The 16,673-nt window shown below is 40.3% G+C and overlaps 1 protein-coding gene across 2 annotated transcripts in view; it reads left to right on the top strand.

Moving 5' to 3' along the window:
• Positions 1 to 8,258, top strand: part of A1CF (APOBEC1 complementation factor) — a 133,644-nt gene extending 125,386 nt beyond the window's left edge. For both annotated transcript variants that reach the window (XM_038744037.1, XM_038744036.1), the window contains exon 12: positions 7,799 to 8,258. In XM_038744037.1, the coding sequence (XP_038599965.1) occupies positions 7,799 to 7,950 (152 nt within the window). In that variant the 3' untranslated portion in view covers positions 7,951 to 8,258. The remainder of the gene's footprint in view (positions 1 to 7,798) is intronic.
• Positions 8,259 to 16,673: the final 8,415 nt, after the last annotated feature.

Below are 16,673 nucleotides of genomic sequence, written 5' to 3'. Positions count from 1 at the left end.
TATGTGCCAGGAGTAGATATAAACTAATCAGGTTAGACACAGTCCATGTCCCACATGGGGCTCACAGTCTTAATCTTCATTTTGAGATGAAGTAAGTGAGGCACAGAGAAGTTAAGTAATAATTGTGGTATTTGTTAATTACTTACTATATGTCAGGCACTGTACTGAATGCTGGGGTGGATACAAGCAAATCAGATTGGACACAGTCCCTTTCCCATGTGGGGCTCACAGTTTCAATCCCCATTTTACAGATGAGGGAACTGAGGCACAGAGAAGTGAAGTGGCTTGCCCATGGTCACACAGCAGACAAGTAGTGGAGCCAGGATTAGAACCCATGACCTTGCCCTAGGTCAGAAGGAAGACAGGTGGCAGAGCTGGGATTAGAACCCAGATCCTTCTGACTTCCAGGACCATACTTTATCCACTAAGACATGTTGAAAATACATTCATTCATTCATTCAATTGTATTTATTGAGCACTTACTGTGTGCAGAGCACTGTACTAAGCGCTTGGGAGGTACAAGTTGGCAACATATAGAGACGGTCCCTACCCAACAATGGGCGCACTACCCTTTATACCTTAGCAATGAAACCTCCTTAGATTTACAGATTGGTAAAGAAAACAGACTTGACTGTAATTCACCTGGTCCTCGATTTTTATATTCAGACAGTCAAATAATAGTATTTATTGAGTGCTTACTGTACATACAAACATTGTAGTAAGTACCTGGAAACGTACATCAAAAGCAAAAGCTATGGTCTTTGCTTCTAGAGATGGTCTAAATGGTCTAACAATCTAATGGTCCCTGCTCTTTAGGGGCTTACAACCTAGTGATAGGAATGGGCACACTTAATTTTTTTTATAAAGAGGGAGTAGGATATAAAAAGCAAGGATATAACTCCCGAGCTGGAGTATATCCGGATGAAAATCCTGATTAAATAATTACATGTCAACTGAATATTCATAAGTCCCGGAGATGGTTGTAAATTCACAGAAGCAATAAGGATTAATCAATCAATCAAGCAATGTTATTTATTAAGCACTTCGTGTAGGTCACTGCTTTCCTCCAGGAGAGGCAGGGATTGTCACCTGGTGACTGACTTAATTAAAAGCACTTAGCAGATGGAGTCAGAGAGATAAGGAGGCCATCATCTTGAAGAACTTCACTTGATAAACAGGCCATAATTCAAAATCAATCAATCAACGGTATTTATTGAGCACCTACTTTCTGCCACACACTGCACTAAGTGCTTGGGAGAGTACAATAGAGTCAGTAGACACATTCTTTGTCCTCAGTGAGCTGACAGTCTAGAGAGGGAAACAGATATTAATATCAGTAAGTTACAGATATGTACATAAAGTACAGATATGTACCTAGATTACAATGTGTACATAAATTACAGATTTGTATATAATAGCAATAATCCTTCATGGAACTTCTAAATTTAAGAGGGAAATGAGTGGAGGTAGGGAGGCTAGTGAAGTGGTTGATATAATAGCCAAATCATGGCATGAGAACTTGAATCAGGACGATAATAATAATAATACTTGTGGCATTTGTTAAGCACTTACTATGTGCCAGGCACTGAACTTAGTGCTGGGGTGGATACAAAAAAATGGGGTTAGACAGAGTCTTGTCCCACATGGGGCTCACAGACATAATCCCCACTTTATAGATGAGACAACTGAGGTCCAGAGAAGTGCATTGACTCACCTGAGGTCATCCAGCGGAGAAGTGGCAGAGCCAGTACTAGAACACTGCCTCTCTAGAGGGTAGAGAGAAAAGGCAGATCCTGGAAATGTTGTGGGAGAAGGACCGGCAGGGTATAGCTGTTACTGAATGTGAGTACTGACAGTGAGAAGTGGGAGAAATACACTAAAGTTGTTGGGCTCTTGGAAAGAGAAGATTGTGGTGTTACTGACACAGATGGGAAAGTCAGGAGGAGGAGGTTTATGAGGAAAGATGTGAAGTACAGCTTTAGATGTTTTCAGTTTGAGAAGTAGCATGGCCTAGCGAATAGAGCTCGGATATGGGAGTGGGAAGGACCTGGGTTCTAATCCCACTTGGCCACATCTCTGCTGGGTAACCTTGTGCGAGTCACTTAATTTATCTATGCCTCAGTTACCTCATCTGTAAAATGGGAATTAAGACCCTGAGCCTTATGTGGGGCATGCACTGCATCCATTCTGATTAGCTTGCATCTCCCCCAGTGCTTAGTACAGTTCCTGGGACACAGAAGGTGCTTAACAAGCACCATTTAAAAAAAAGAGTATCCAGAAAGATATCAATAACATCCTGGAGGCAAGCCGAAGTCTAGGACTGCAGTGTAGATGAGAGGCTGGGGTTTAAAGAGGTAGATTTGGAAGCCATCCACATGAAGAGAGTAGCTGAAGCCTTATGAGTGGATGAGCTCTTTGAGAGAATGTAAAGGGTAAGGGACCCAGAATTTCATCCTGCATTCTAGGGGTTAAAGGTGGAAGAGAAGCTAGAGAATAAAACTTGAAAAGGTACGGTCAGAGGTAAGAGTACAACCAAGTGAATACTGAGTCAAAAAACACTTTTTAAGAATGTGGCCATTAGTGTTGAAGATGGGCAAGAAATCAGGAAAGATAAGCAGCCACATGGCCTAGTGAAAACAGAATGGCACTGGGAGACAGAGGACCTGGGTCCTAATCCCAGCTCTGCCTCTCGTCCGCTGTGTGGCCAGGCAAGTCACTTAACTTCTCTGTGCCTCAGTTCCCTCATCTGCAAATTGGGGATTCAACACCTTTTCTCCCTCCTACTTGGACTGCGAACCCCATGTGATACCTAATTATTTTTTATCTACCCCAGAATTTAGTACAGTGCTTGGCACATAGTAAGCATTTAACAAATACCACAATTATTATTATTATTGTTATCATTACAACAGAGATAGAGACATCAGACTTGGCTATGAGGAGGTTATTGGTGAACTTGGAGAGAAAAGTCTAACTGGAGTGAAGGAGGTGAAAACCAGTTTGTAGCTGATAAAGAAGTGGATTGGTGGAGAGGAAGTGAACACAGTGTTGGATTTTAATCTGTTTAAGGAGTTTGGACAGGAATGGGAGCAGGAAAATGGGGAGAGAGCAGGAGCTCTAGGAAGGAAAAATAGAAGAGACAATCATATTTGAAGGCAAAAAGGAAAAGAGTCATCAGGGAAGGAAGAAGATTGAGGGCAGTGGGGATTTCAAGAAGGATTAAACGTTTGGAGCAGTCAGTGCAGAGTTCGGGCCTGGAAATTAATGAAGGATGAATAAGTGTTGCTGAGAAGAGGGAAGGGCTGGATTGTAGCATGTTAAAGTGAATTTGAAATAATGGAAGTTGGATTGGTGCTTAGAACTTCACCAACAATGCACAACTGCATTATGCAAAGAAAGCAGACTATGGAGGTATCAAGGCTCAGGTTTGGTGGTGTGAGAGCAGTGGAGGGACCTAAGGAGGGAGTTGGGTTTGGCAGAGCACGTAGACTCGAGGGTGTAAATTTTAGCCTTAAGGGAGGGAAGATTTGGTAGGAGTCCAAGAGGGGCGTGATAGTGCGAGATATGCTTCCCTTTAGAAAGTTGTTGTTGGAAAGTGGTAAATCAGATTTGGTGAGGATAAAAATGGAGTAGTGTTTGGAGATAATGAGATCTAACTTCTGTCCTTGCTGAAGGATCCCTGAGCTGGGGTGAAACAAGAAGTCCACAGTGTTGCATAATGTACAGAAGTAAATGGCTGTAGGATCAAAGTGAATAGTCTGGTGGAAAAAGCAGGAGCCTGGGTGCCAGGGGACGGAGACTCTACCAGTCTCATACCACTAGCCCGCAACCCTGGATCACCTCCACAGTACACTGCAGAGCCTTGTTGGTGGAAATCCAGATAACAATAATGATATTAATAATGATGATATTTGTTAAGTGCTTATTATGTGACAGGCACTATATACTAAGTGCTGAGGTGGATACAGGCAAATTGAATTGGATACAGTCCCCATCCCATGTGGGGCGCACAGTCTCAGTCCCATTTTACAGGTGAGGTAACTGAGGCACAGAGAAGTGAAGTGACTTGCCCAAGGTCACACCGCAGACAAGTGGCGGAGTCGGGATTAGAACCCACGACCTTCTGATCCCCAGGCCCGTGCCCCATCCACTACACCATGCTGCTTCCAAGCTGTCCTCATCCATCTAAATTTTACCCTCATCCGCTTTAAATCTGTGGTCTCCTCTTACTGGCAACATTATACCTCGATCTTCATTAACTCCAATGCTCATTGCCCTCACCTGTTGTTTCAGGCTTTTAACTCCATCCTTAATCCCTCAGTTCCCCCACCTCTCCCCATGTCTTTTCCCTTGTCCCTTGTATCTGGATTTTATTGTAAAAAAGTATAGTAGGGAAGCAACATGGCCTAGTGGAAATGGCACAAAACTGGTAGTCAGAAGACCTGTGTTCCAACCCCAGCTCTGCCAATTGCTAGCTGTGTGACCTCAGGCAAGTCACTTAACTTCTCTGTGCCTGTTTCCTTGTAAAATGGGGATTCAATACCTGTTCTCTCTCCCACTTAAGAATGTGAGCACCATGCAAAAGAGGAACCATGTCTGACCTAATTGACTTGTTCCTATCCCAGCACTAAGAACAGAGTTTGACACATAGTAAGCACTTAAGTGCCATAAAATAAACAATAACATTGAAGCCATCGATGTGATCTCCCTAATATCTCCACTGCTCCTTTCTAGTCTTTTCTTCCCTCTATCCCCTGATTCCCCCATCTTTCCCAGGGGTATCACTAGAGGAGATTTCCAGTCTCCCTTCAAAATCTATCCCCTCCAATGAACTCTGATCCCATCCCTTCGCACCTTATAAAAACTCTTGCCTACTCCCCTTGCATCATCATCATCATCATCAATCGTATTTATTGAGTGCCTACTGTGTGCAGAGCACTGTACTAAGTGCTTGGGAAGTACAAGTTGGCAACATATAGAGACAGTCCCTACCCAACAGTGGGCTCACAGTCTAAAAGGGGGAGACAGAGAACAAAACCAAACATACTAACAAAATAAATAGAATAGATATGTACAAGTAAAATAAATAGAGTAATAAATATGTACAAACATATATACATATATACAGGTGCTGTGGGGAAGGGAAGGAGGTAAGATGGGGGATGGAGAGGGGGACAAGGGGGAGAGGAAGGAAGGGGCTCAGTCTGGGAAGGCCTCCTGGAAGAGGTGAGCTCTCAGTAGGGCCTTCCCTGCCCTGATTGCTGTCGTCAACTGTTCTCTTTCCAATGGCTTCTTCCCCTCCGCTTTAAAATATGCTCATGTCTCCCCTACCCTAATAAAAGCCTCCCTTGATCCCACAGCACCCTCCACTGATCACCCCATCTCTCTCATACCATCCTTTCCAAATTCCTTGAGCAAGTTGCCTACACCCTCCGTCTCCATGCCCTCTCCTCCAATTCTCTCCTTGATCCCCTCCAATCTGGTTTCCACCCCCTTGACTCCACAGAAACTGACCTCTCTAAGCAGCATGGCTTAGTGGAAAGAGCACAGGCTTGGGAGTCAGAGGTCATGGCTTCTAATCCTGCCTCTGCCACTTGTCAGCTGTGTGATTTTGGGCAAGTCATTTAACTTCTCTGTGCCTCAGTTACCTCATCTGTAAAATGGGGATTAAGACTGTAAGCCTCATGTGGGACAACCTGATTACTTGTACCTACCCCAGTACTTACGTTTGGCACATAGTAAGTGCTTAACAAATGCCATCTTATTATTATTATTACTAAAAATGCTGCTTTCAAGAGGCCATGCTCCTTCTCTAGGGTTACCAACAACCTACTTCTTGTCAAATCTGACAGCCTCTACTCCATTTTAATCTTCCCTGACCACATATCTGCTTCTGACACTGCAGACCACTCCCAGCTCCTTGAAACATTAGCTCACCTTGGCTTCAGTTAAACTGTTCTCTCCTGGTTCTCCTCCCATCTCTGTGACCACTACTCAACCTAGTTTGTACTATTTTGTACTCCTCTGCCTCCCATTTTCTAACTTTTGATAGTATAAATTATTCATGTTAATGTCTATATTCCCCTCTAGACAGTAAGCTCAATGTGGTCAAGGAGCATTTCTATCAACTCTGTTGCATTGTACCCTCCCAAGTGCTTAGTACAGTGCTCCGAACACAGTAAACACTCAATAAGCACCATTGGTTGATTGTCCTTCAAAGCTCCGTTCTAGGTTCTCTTCTATTCCCCATCTCCGTTAACTCCCTTAGAGAACTCATTTGCTCTTATGGCTTCAACTACTATCTCTAAACAGATGATTCCACTTAGAGAAGCAGCAATGCCTAGTGGAAAGAGCATGGGACTGGGAGTCAGAGGACCTGGGTTCTAATCCCAGCTCCACCACTTGTCAGCTGGGTGACCTTGGGTAAGTCACTTAACTTTTCCATTCCCTCATCTGTGGAATGGGAATCCAATGCCTGTTCTTTCCTACTTAGAGACTCTGAGCCCCAGGTAGGACATGATTGTCTTGTTTCTACCCAAGTGCTTAGTACAGTGTTCAGAATATAGTAAGCACTTAATACCATTATCATTATTATTATTATTATTATTCTCAAATCTACTTCTCCAGCCCTGACTACTCTCTTTTTCTGCAATCTCATGTTTCTGCCTGCCTACAGGACATTTCTAACTAGCTGTCTCACCAATACCTCAAAGTTTAAATATCCAAAACAGAACTCCTCATTTTTCCAACCAAACCTACCTTCCTCTAGTCTTTCCCATCACTGTAGACAATGCCACTATCCTTCCTGTCTCACAAGCCTATAACCATTATCCTCAACTTAACTCTCTCATTCCACCAACATGGTCAATCTGTCACCAAAACCTATTGGCTCTAAACCACCACCCTCCCCACCTTCAGAGCCTTATTCAAATCCTATCTCCTCCAGGAGGTCTTACTTGTCCCTTTTGCATTGCCCATGAAATTGGATCTGCCTTAAGCACTTGGTATTCACCCTAACTTCATCTCCATAGCCTTTAGGTAAGAATAATAATAATAATAATTATGATATTTGTTAATCGCTTACTATGTGCCAGGCACTGTTCTAAGTGCTGGTACATATGTATATAAAGGTACATATCTGTAATATAATTTAATAATAATAATAATGATGGTATTTGTTAAGTGCTTATTATGTGCCAAGCACTGTTCTAAGTGCTGGGGGAGATACAAGGTAATCAGGTTGTCCCATGTGGGTCTCACAGTCTTAATCCCCATTTTACAGATGAGGTAACTGAGGCCCAGAGAAGTTAAGTGACTTGCCCAAAGTCACACAGCTGACAAGTGGCAGAGGCGGAATTAGAACCCATGACCTCGGACTCCCAAGTCCGTGCTCTTTCCACTGAGCCACACTGCTTCTGTCTGTCTCCCCCTCTAGACTGTAAGCTACTTTTAGACAGGGAATATGTACCAACTCTGTTGAATTGTTCTCTCCCAAGCACTTAGTACAATGCTCTGCACACACGAAGTGCACAATAAGTACCACTGATTGCTTGATTGTCCTGCTGAGTAAACTTAGGCAAGTCAGTAAACCTCTCTGAAACTCACTTTTCTCATTCATAAAATGGGAATGATACTCGTCCTACTTTACAGGGATGTTAGGAGGATAAAATGAGATAATCATTGTACAAACACTTTGGAAAGCTAAAAGGGTTATGCCAAAAAAAACAAGGGATGATCAGCAATGTGAGTATTCCAACCTGTTTCCTTTAATGTCATTTTTCTCTGACTTTCACTGCAGGATACACCATTGCGAATGCAGCTGCAGCGATGACAGCAGTGCAGTTGAAACAAGCTGTGTCTCTGGGGCAAGATCTAGCAACATATGCCACTTATGAAGGATATCCTGCATTTGCTATGACCACTCGTGGGGATGGATATGGAAACTTTTAAAGATATATATTCATTTAAAAGTAAAACCAAACAAAAGCAGAGTAGGGGAAAAAAGCAAAACTTATTCTCCTAATTATCACAAACAATTCAAAGGCAATCTATTTCCTAGAACATTATACTTTGAGGCCAATAATTGAAATATATTAGCAGAACTTATTATTCTTGATGTAAATCAAAGAGCATTCCCTTATATGTATAACATGAAGTAACTTTTTCCCTTCTTAAAGTTGTAAAAAGTTCTCAGGTTTATCATTTGAATGTTTACAAAGACTAACCTTGCCCGGAAACTGAAATGCTTTAAGCCAACAGGAGCCTCAAGAAGTTTGCAGTTAAAGGTTAGTGAAAATAGAAGTCAGTCAGTAACTGCATCAGTAAGCACTGCTGCTATAGTTGACAGTGAGCATACAGATACCAAGATGAAACCCTCACAGACTTTCTTTGAGACTGATTTTGTGGGTAGCTAAACTTCTCCTTCCCTCTTACCCATAACCCAGGGTTCTATTTATAGCTCCAGCCTGGTTATAAAGCAAAGCCCAATTCAGTAACTAGTATTTCAGTGGATGTAATCAACGCCAATCTCCTCAAACCCGTCACTGCCCATAAAGTGAGTGGTGATTTGTGTAGAGAACGTGAGGGCACAATAGGGGAGGATGTGCACATGGGTGGCAAGGAAAGGGTAAGTACGGGTGGACATTAACATGGCACAGAAGCTTCAAGTCTCCCCCAAATTTTACCAGCCCACAAAATATTCCATAGCACTTCCCAAGCTTAGTAGCGTCATAGTAATGAAATGTCCAGTGGCAATGGGCCTTAGTCTCTTAGGGCACAGTGCTTTTTGTTCTGAGATTTTTTTTCATTTTTATTAAAATTCCAACTTGCACAACCTAAGTTCCTTTGGCCCCAGCCTAATTTTGCTCAGGCACCATGATCATTTACTTCCAACCCCCAGTGTGTCTGAAAATGGGAGGAAGTCATGGGAGAACCAGTAGGACCTCAGATTTGATTATTTCTTTGTTTCTTTACCCTTTCCTCCCTCCTTTTTTTTCCATGTGGCTGCAGAGAATTGGCCAGGAACTGCATCACCAAGTGGCACTTTCCAAGCGCTTAGTATAGTGCTCTGCACATAGTAAGCGCTCAATAAATGTGATTGAATGAATGAATGAATGAGTGAAGTGGTGGCAGGAGAGACCTTGCTCTGTCTGAGGTGTGTGTCCACCTAGGCCCTTGGAAGTACATTCTCGGAGGGTTCAGATCCCTGAGTTCAGCTCTTCCCCGGGTCCAAACAAAGTATCTGGACAACTGCAAGCTAAAAAGGCATTTTGGCCTGAATTAGCCAAAAGTTTCAAAGAAAAAAACACCATGAAATATCCAGACAGACTAAAGCAGAGTGTTTTGGAAAGCTTGGATTGTCATGATTAGGTACATTTACAGACACAGTCTTGACTGATTTCCTGGCATGAGGAAGGTCTAACAAATTACTAAAGGATACATATCAATCAATCAATCATATTTATTGAGCACTTACTGTGTGCAGAGCACTGTACTAAGCACTTGGGAAGTACAAGTTGGCAACATATAGAGACAGTCCCTATGCAACAGTGGGCTCACAGTCTAGAAGGGGGAACATAGACAACATAGACAATTTTCTAACCACTGGCAAGAATATAAGGCCCCCACAGCTCAATAATCTTGTAGATGGTACTTTTTTTAAGTACCAGTATTCAAACAACCATAGAGTGTTTGGTCCCTACTAATGGACTGGAATTCACCCCAGATTCTCATTAATGAACTCCTAGAACATTCTTGAACACTAACTAGGAAGGAGGAAGCACTTACAAAACTCAAAAAGCCCCTTGATTTCCGCATTGGAACCTATAGATTGCTACCCTGAGGAGATTGAGTCCCAGAACGTCTTATAAGACTCATTAATAAGAACTCAAATCAAATTTTGAAAACATCCTAGTTCAGGTTCTTGGAAGCCTTTCCATTCAGTACAGTGGCTGCAATGTCAGCCTTGTGACATTACCACCAAAACTCTAAACTCGCCACCAAAACTAAACCATAGGGTTTGACCGGATTTGGTTTCTTACTCTTGACCCTCTTCTGAATGGATTTTTTTCTCTCTTTTCATATTTTTTTACAAAAGGACAAATAGTCATCTCATTTAGGAGAAGCTGAATGATACTTTCCCATCATCAATCAAGCTGTTGAAAGATTCAGTTTTACAAAGGTTAAAAATTATTTGTTGAGACCACACCTTCAAAACCTAAGAAATAACGTGGCCTGTAAGTGAAAATATCATCAAGTGCAAATGTATAGACCTCCCAAACCTCAAGCCTGTATTTGCACACTCTCTCCTTCATCCAACTGCTGTCCAGTCTAGGATATCAAAATCCTTTATGTCCAGAGATGCCAAGATTCTGGCGGCACCATTCAAAAACATCTTTCCAGTTTGGTACAATCTATTTTAGAGATGGAACGAAGCATAGGAACAGGGCCAGAACAAATTCACTGTATATAAGACATGCCAAATAGAGAATGCTGTATTTCAAGTACCTTCAGACTGGGAAACTCTCCAGAACCTGACAAAAATGAAAACCATGTAGCTTACAGGAAGTCAAGCAGCTAGTGTGCTTGGGGGAGAGAGATTCCTTCATGTTGAGGAAGAGGAAAATCTCAGAGAAAAAGTATTTCTCCAATTAATTCAGTATCACTTTACCTGACAAAACCTGAAATGGCACTCCAGATTACCCTCAGCCATTATCGCAAAATTTAGAGGTATAACTACTTCAACATTCATCCCACTTGTTTTTTTATGGCTAAAAGTTGCTGAAGTGGATTAATTTCAGGCTAAATATAGTGTTTTTCCGGCAAGAGATTTCTCACAAGATTTTTTTAATCATCAAACATGTAAATGTCTTCACCGTATCTGCTTTGAAATTTCATTTCATTTTTTGTCCTTGTTTCATTCAGTTGGCTAAACCTTCTCTCCTTCTTTGTTATCAACAGAACAAATCAAAAATGACCTCCAATTGAAATGTCAAAATAACAATCTGACAATCACTTCATCATATCATAAGCCACTTAAATTTGGAGCCTATATGCTATGTCTCAGTAATAGTAGACTTGTCTTTTTTTCCCTTTAGAACTCCTTGAATATTGCCCTGATTAACAAAATATTTCTAAAAGCAAAAGAAAAAGCTGCATTTTAACTATGCTTTATGGCTAGATTAAGCCACAAATCATTTGCTGACATTTTCCATTCTGGAAAGAGGATTTTTTTCCTTTTCAGTTATTTTTCCTGACTGGAATGGGAATCATGTCACTTACATCTCAGCCAATAGCTCATATTGTGGCAAATATCACATCAGCACAATTTGCAGTTACACCAGTAACTCCAAACCAGGCAAGTTTCTGGTTGTGGAGGAAACACTAGAAGGGCTCTCACTTTGAAAGCCTGACATCCCAGTATATGTAGAAAGGTAAAATTGCCTACAAGCAGGTCCGACCTTCACTGGTGGTGCTACACAATCCGATGATTATTGAATACAATCGGAGACTCGCATTCCATCCCGAATTGTTTAGAAACCCAAGTGAATATTGCAGTTTGGTGAGGCAGGGGCTCAGGTGGAAAAAAGTTGTAGTTTACAAATCCCCTGGTTTATTTCCCACTGAAGGACTTTAAGCAAATTTCTGTTTAAGAAAACTAATCAATCAAGCAAACCCAGTTTTCTCATATGTTAAATTGCAGAGGAAATACTACAAGATAAACTTAAGAAGAGAATGTGGCCTAGGAGAATTCACACTTTTTATATATTGTAAATATATGTTTTTATATTGTAAATACATTGTGTTACAGTGATCATGCTAGTCCTCACCTCCAGATTCAGCACTATTAAAAAAACCCTGTAGTGGACAAAAAAGAATATCAAATAATAACTGGACAGTAGATTGGGAAGACCCTTTAAGAAAAAGAATGAGAGTCCCTTGCAAAACCCAGAGCACTTTTTGATTTGTGGAGGGAGTAACTACTAATAGATTAGAATAAAAGAGCCAGCCTGTTTTTCTGGCCCCAAAAAATTGATTTGGAAGGCTCTGTGCAATGATTTTTCTTAACCCTAACAGAAAGCTGAGGGGACCCCAAGTTTTTACAAGACATATTTACAGAAAGTTGAATAAGGCCTATAAGCTACCTTCTTATTTAGGGTTTTACCCTCACTAAACAAAAAATAGAACAAGGTTTTCTACCGTGAGTATGAAATCATTAAGGAATGTGATCTTCCAATGTTAACTGCTCCTCTGTGCTACATGATTATTTCATTGCCGCTTTACCAATACCTATACTTCATGTGTGTGGCACATGGGAAAATCAGAGTTAAAGATTATTTTGTTGGCCTGGAATATATAAACTAGTAAATTTTTTCTTACCTAGTGTTTAGAAGGAAAAAAAACATGTCTCCGAGGATACTGTAGTAAGATAATGGCTGTTAGGCAGGATGTTTATGCTTTTATGCCACACTTGCCCTTACATTATGCAAGCAGGACATAGAAGTATGTAAGCAGGGCCTAGGGAGAAACAGCATGACCTTGTGGAAAGAGCACGGTCTTGGGAGTCAGAGGAACTGAGTTCTAATCCTGACTCTGCCACTTACCTGCTGTGGGACCTTGGTCAAATCACATAACTTCACTTTGCCTCAGTTGCCTGAAATGGGGATTCAATATCTGTCCTCCCTTCTACTTAGACTGCAAGCCCCATGTGGGACCTGATTATCTAGTCTCTACCCCAGCACTTAATACAGTGCTTGACACACAGTAAGTGCTTAACAGATGCCCAAATTTTATAACTGTCTTCACCCTTACTATATCATGGGGAAAGATATGAGAGAAAGCAGCATTTCCCTCAGACCTGTCCTCTAATTCAGCAATTTTCTACACTTGCTCTACTACATGTACCATGTATACAAACCACCACCTCCACACCGCCAACACCAAGAGCACACCACGGCTACTCCTTCTTCTATTCTATCACTGGAAGGGAAACATATAGTGAAGGAGCATTAAATAGAACAAAGTCTCAAAACAACTGAAAAAAACCTGAACATGGAAAATCTGTATGCCAGCATATTGGCACAAAAGCAAACATTATCAGATTATTTTGATTTTTCTTTTAGTTTTTTTTATCTTTTATCTCTCTCCTCTCCCAACTGCATTATTAGTGAAAACTAGTAGAAATTGAACAAAGGTATAAGCTATATAGTAGATACAAAATGTATAAGATGCTTTTGCAATATCTATTCTTGAGCACATTATATTGCAGTTTCAGTTGGATTGTTCTTTCTCACCCAGTATCTTTCAGAACTGCTTATAAGCCAGCTAAATTTAGGCATGTCACTTAAGAGTATTTTTAAAGCTGTTTTTTCTCACTGCTATCCCAAATAGTTTGAATTCCAGACACAGAGATTCGGTCCCTTCTCTAGATTAGCTTTCCTCCATTATTGCCAAATGACAGATTGTTATTTTAGAGTTCCCAAGGGGAACCAGAGTTACCGCTTTCCATTTTATATTTACTGAGAATGAACATTCAAAATTGTTCTCAAGGGAAGACAAATAAAAATCACTAAGATTACACAGAATCAGGGAGAAGAAAAAAAGAGTGGAAAGTCCAGTCCAGCTCCATTGAGCTCTTTTAAATGATTCAATGAAACCAAAGGCTGATTCATAAAATATTAACTATAAAGATTCTTCAGTATCACTCTTCTTATCAACACATATTTGTTTTGTTCAATCTCTGTAGGTCTTCTTTAACTCGAAATTACTTAGGAACCAGAAATATGAGGTTTTTTAATGTTTTTTAGCCTTCCGGAAAGTTTTTTCCAAAAAGAAAACTTCTTTCTATTTATAAGCTATCTTATGAGTGTAGTTGTTTTTCTGAAGTCTGGCAGTCTCTTCTGTAATTCCTAGAGAAGTTCTGCCCTTGCAGATGACAGACAGTCCACTTAAATCAACCACTTTAAGAACATGTTTTGGTGTTCATTGTATTGTCATTGGTATTTGTGTTCAATTGCTCTTTAAAATATGTTTCCCCCTCCCAGCTGTGGTACTGCCAAGGACTTATGTTTCCAGTTTTCTTTCACAAAAGAAGACTGCTTTGGGGAAATTAGGTTTCTTTCTCTCCTTTGGAAAATAATATCTTGCTTTAAGCCTTTTTTTGAGCTATTTATGTAGATAAGTAAGCACAGGTGCCAAGTCAAAGAGACAAAAACAGTATTAAAGAGTGTGCATGAAGCACTTATTTTTGTACTTTTAGTACAATATTTGTATAGAATTCTAACTGTGAAATATCTAAATGCCTTAAGTAAAAAATATCACATTATCCACTTACTATGAATGCAATTGCTGGTTTGAAAAAAATGAAGATAATGGGCACCTCAAATTGTAAATTACATGAAATAATAAACTGTAATGAATATCTTGATGCATTTTTAATTCAAAGATAATTGAAGGGTGTTAATTGGATTTTGAAGTATTATTAAAGCATCTAAATAAAAATGTGATCTTCTCTAGTTATTTGGCTTTCCTTAAAGGGAGATCATTCTCACTGAAGGAGGAGTTCTATTCTCTTGAGAAAATACAGGTGTACCCCGCAATACAGCTATGATGTGTTCCATGGAAACATGGATGTATTGTGAATGGCTGTATTGTGGGTTATGTATTGCCATAGATGTAAAATAGTAGTAATAATAATAATGGCATTTATTAAGTGCTTACTATGTGCAAAGCACTGTTCTAAGCACTGGGGAGGTTAAAAGTTGATCAGGTTGTCCCACTGGGGGCTCATGGTCTTAATCCCCATTTAACATGAGGTAACTGAGGCACAAAGAAGTTAAGTGACCTGCCCAAAGTCACACAGCTAAGTGGAGGAGTCAGGATTAGAACCCACAACTTCTGACTCCCAAGCCCGTGCTCTTTCCACTAAACCACATTGCTTCTCTAAATATCCCCTAAAGAGCACTTTGGAGTCCATCTCTGGGTTCCTCTTTCCCCTTCCTGAGTGTGGGGGCTAGTTGGAGTGTCTACCACATCCCCATACTCCAATACAGACATAGCCCATGATACAGCAGGATTGTTCTTGAAAATGTGACCGTATCAGGATTGACAATATTATAGGTTATATTTTTCCCACAGACTTCCATGATATTAATTTGAAACTGCTCCAAAATCTCGGGAAAAATAATATGAAATCCTTTATGTGCTATACTTTGTTACATAAAGTAACACTAAACGATTGTGCAATCTTTTTAAAAATAATTCAAAGTATAACAAAGGACTATTTACTAAATGATGAACTGTAGCATGAGTATGAATCTTTGCAGGAGGCTGCACAACTAGAAACCTTTTTCTGCTGACTGTGGTAGTACTTTTTCAACTTCAGTGAAAAATTGGTCCAACTAAAATTGAATGATAGCCTTCTTTTGTCTTCAAAAAGTACCGTATAGCAGGCCAATTCCTTGTGAATACTTCTTTACACCTTGGAACTCCTCTCTACAAACACATCTTCTTCAAACATTTTTATAAATTCATCTGGTTTATGTAAAACTACAGCAAGACTCCTTAAACTCAAAGTCTAAGCTGCTGTTGTACAGACCATAACTACTTCATCTGTTTTAGCATCTTGAGATAGTGCGTTGGATTTTTAACAATCAACAAGATTTTTGACAATTTGACAAGATAAATAGGAGGAAAGAAGTTTAATTTAACACAAGTACTCGGAGAACTAAGAGAGGCAATACTCCTCTATAAATAGTAAGCAAAAATGAACTCTGAACAGGACAGCCTTGCCCTGTTCTAAATGGTCTCTAACCCAGGGGAACAATCTCCCTTCCTAAACCCGTGGCTGTCTTCCCTTGAGTGAACCATGGCTTTGTCTACACACAGCTTATAGCTCCTATTTCATCACTACTTCAATATTCTGAATCCTCAGACTGAGGACCGAAGGCAACTCAGACTTTCCACCTATGGCCCCAAATTCTTGGTTTTTTTTATTTTCACTTTCTACATTTATTATCTCCTTAGCCTCCTAGCTGCTCCCCTTCTCCACCTCCTCTTTTGGTTGGCTTTCCTCTCTATCCCATGTGACCAGTTTTGCCCTTGGAGGAGTATCCAGGCAACCTGAAAGATTTATCTATTTTATTTTTCCTTTCAGTCTCTATGTCCCTTAACCTAAAAAGAGTTTAATTTTTAAAGTAATCCTAACCAATCCATACCTCTCAGAGATTTTTAGGCTTCTCCCTACCTGTCTCCTTCTGCCAAGCTATTCTAGACACCTTCCCTGACATCCAGATGTGTGGTTAGTGTGTATTATCGGATATCCTTAATTTTTCTCTCTAATAAATTATTACTGGCTCTCAGCCATCAATTTCTCCAATCCCTTAAATTGATCTAAAGAACTCATTTTGTGGTAACATATTTTTAGTTATTTCCCCGTTTTCATTTCCAATAAGAATTATTATTTCTGGAGCTTTGCTCTGTCAGAGGTTATTAAATGATAACATGATATAATTATAACATTTATTACACATTTACTGAGTGCCAAGGACTTGGGTAGATACAAGATCATCAGATTAGACACAATCCCTGGCCCAAAGGCATCTCACAATCTAAGAATTTGTGAGAGCAGGTATCCCAATTTTCCAATAGTCAAGGAACATCAATGGTCATTCAGC

This window comes from Tachyglossus aculeatus, chromosome 3 (assembly GCF_015852505.1).
Source record: "Tachyglossus aculeatus isolate mTacAcu1 chromosome 3, mTacAcu1.pri, whole genome shotgun sequence".
Lineage (NCBI taxonomy): Eukaryota > Metazoa > Chordata > Mammalia > Monotremata > Tachyglossidae > Tachyglossus > Tachyglossus aculeatus.
This window is presented reverse-complemented; position numbering and strand designations above follow the sequence as displayed.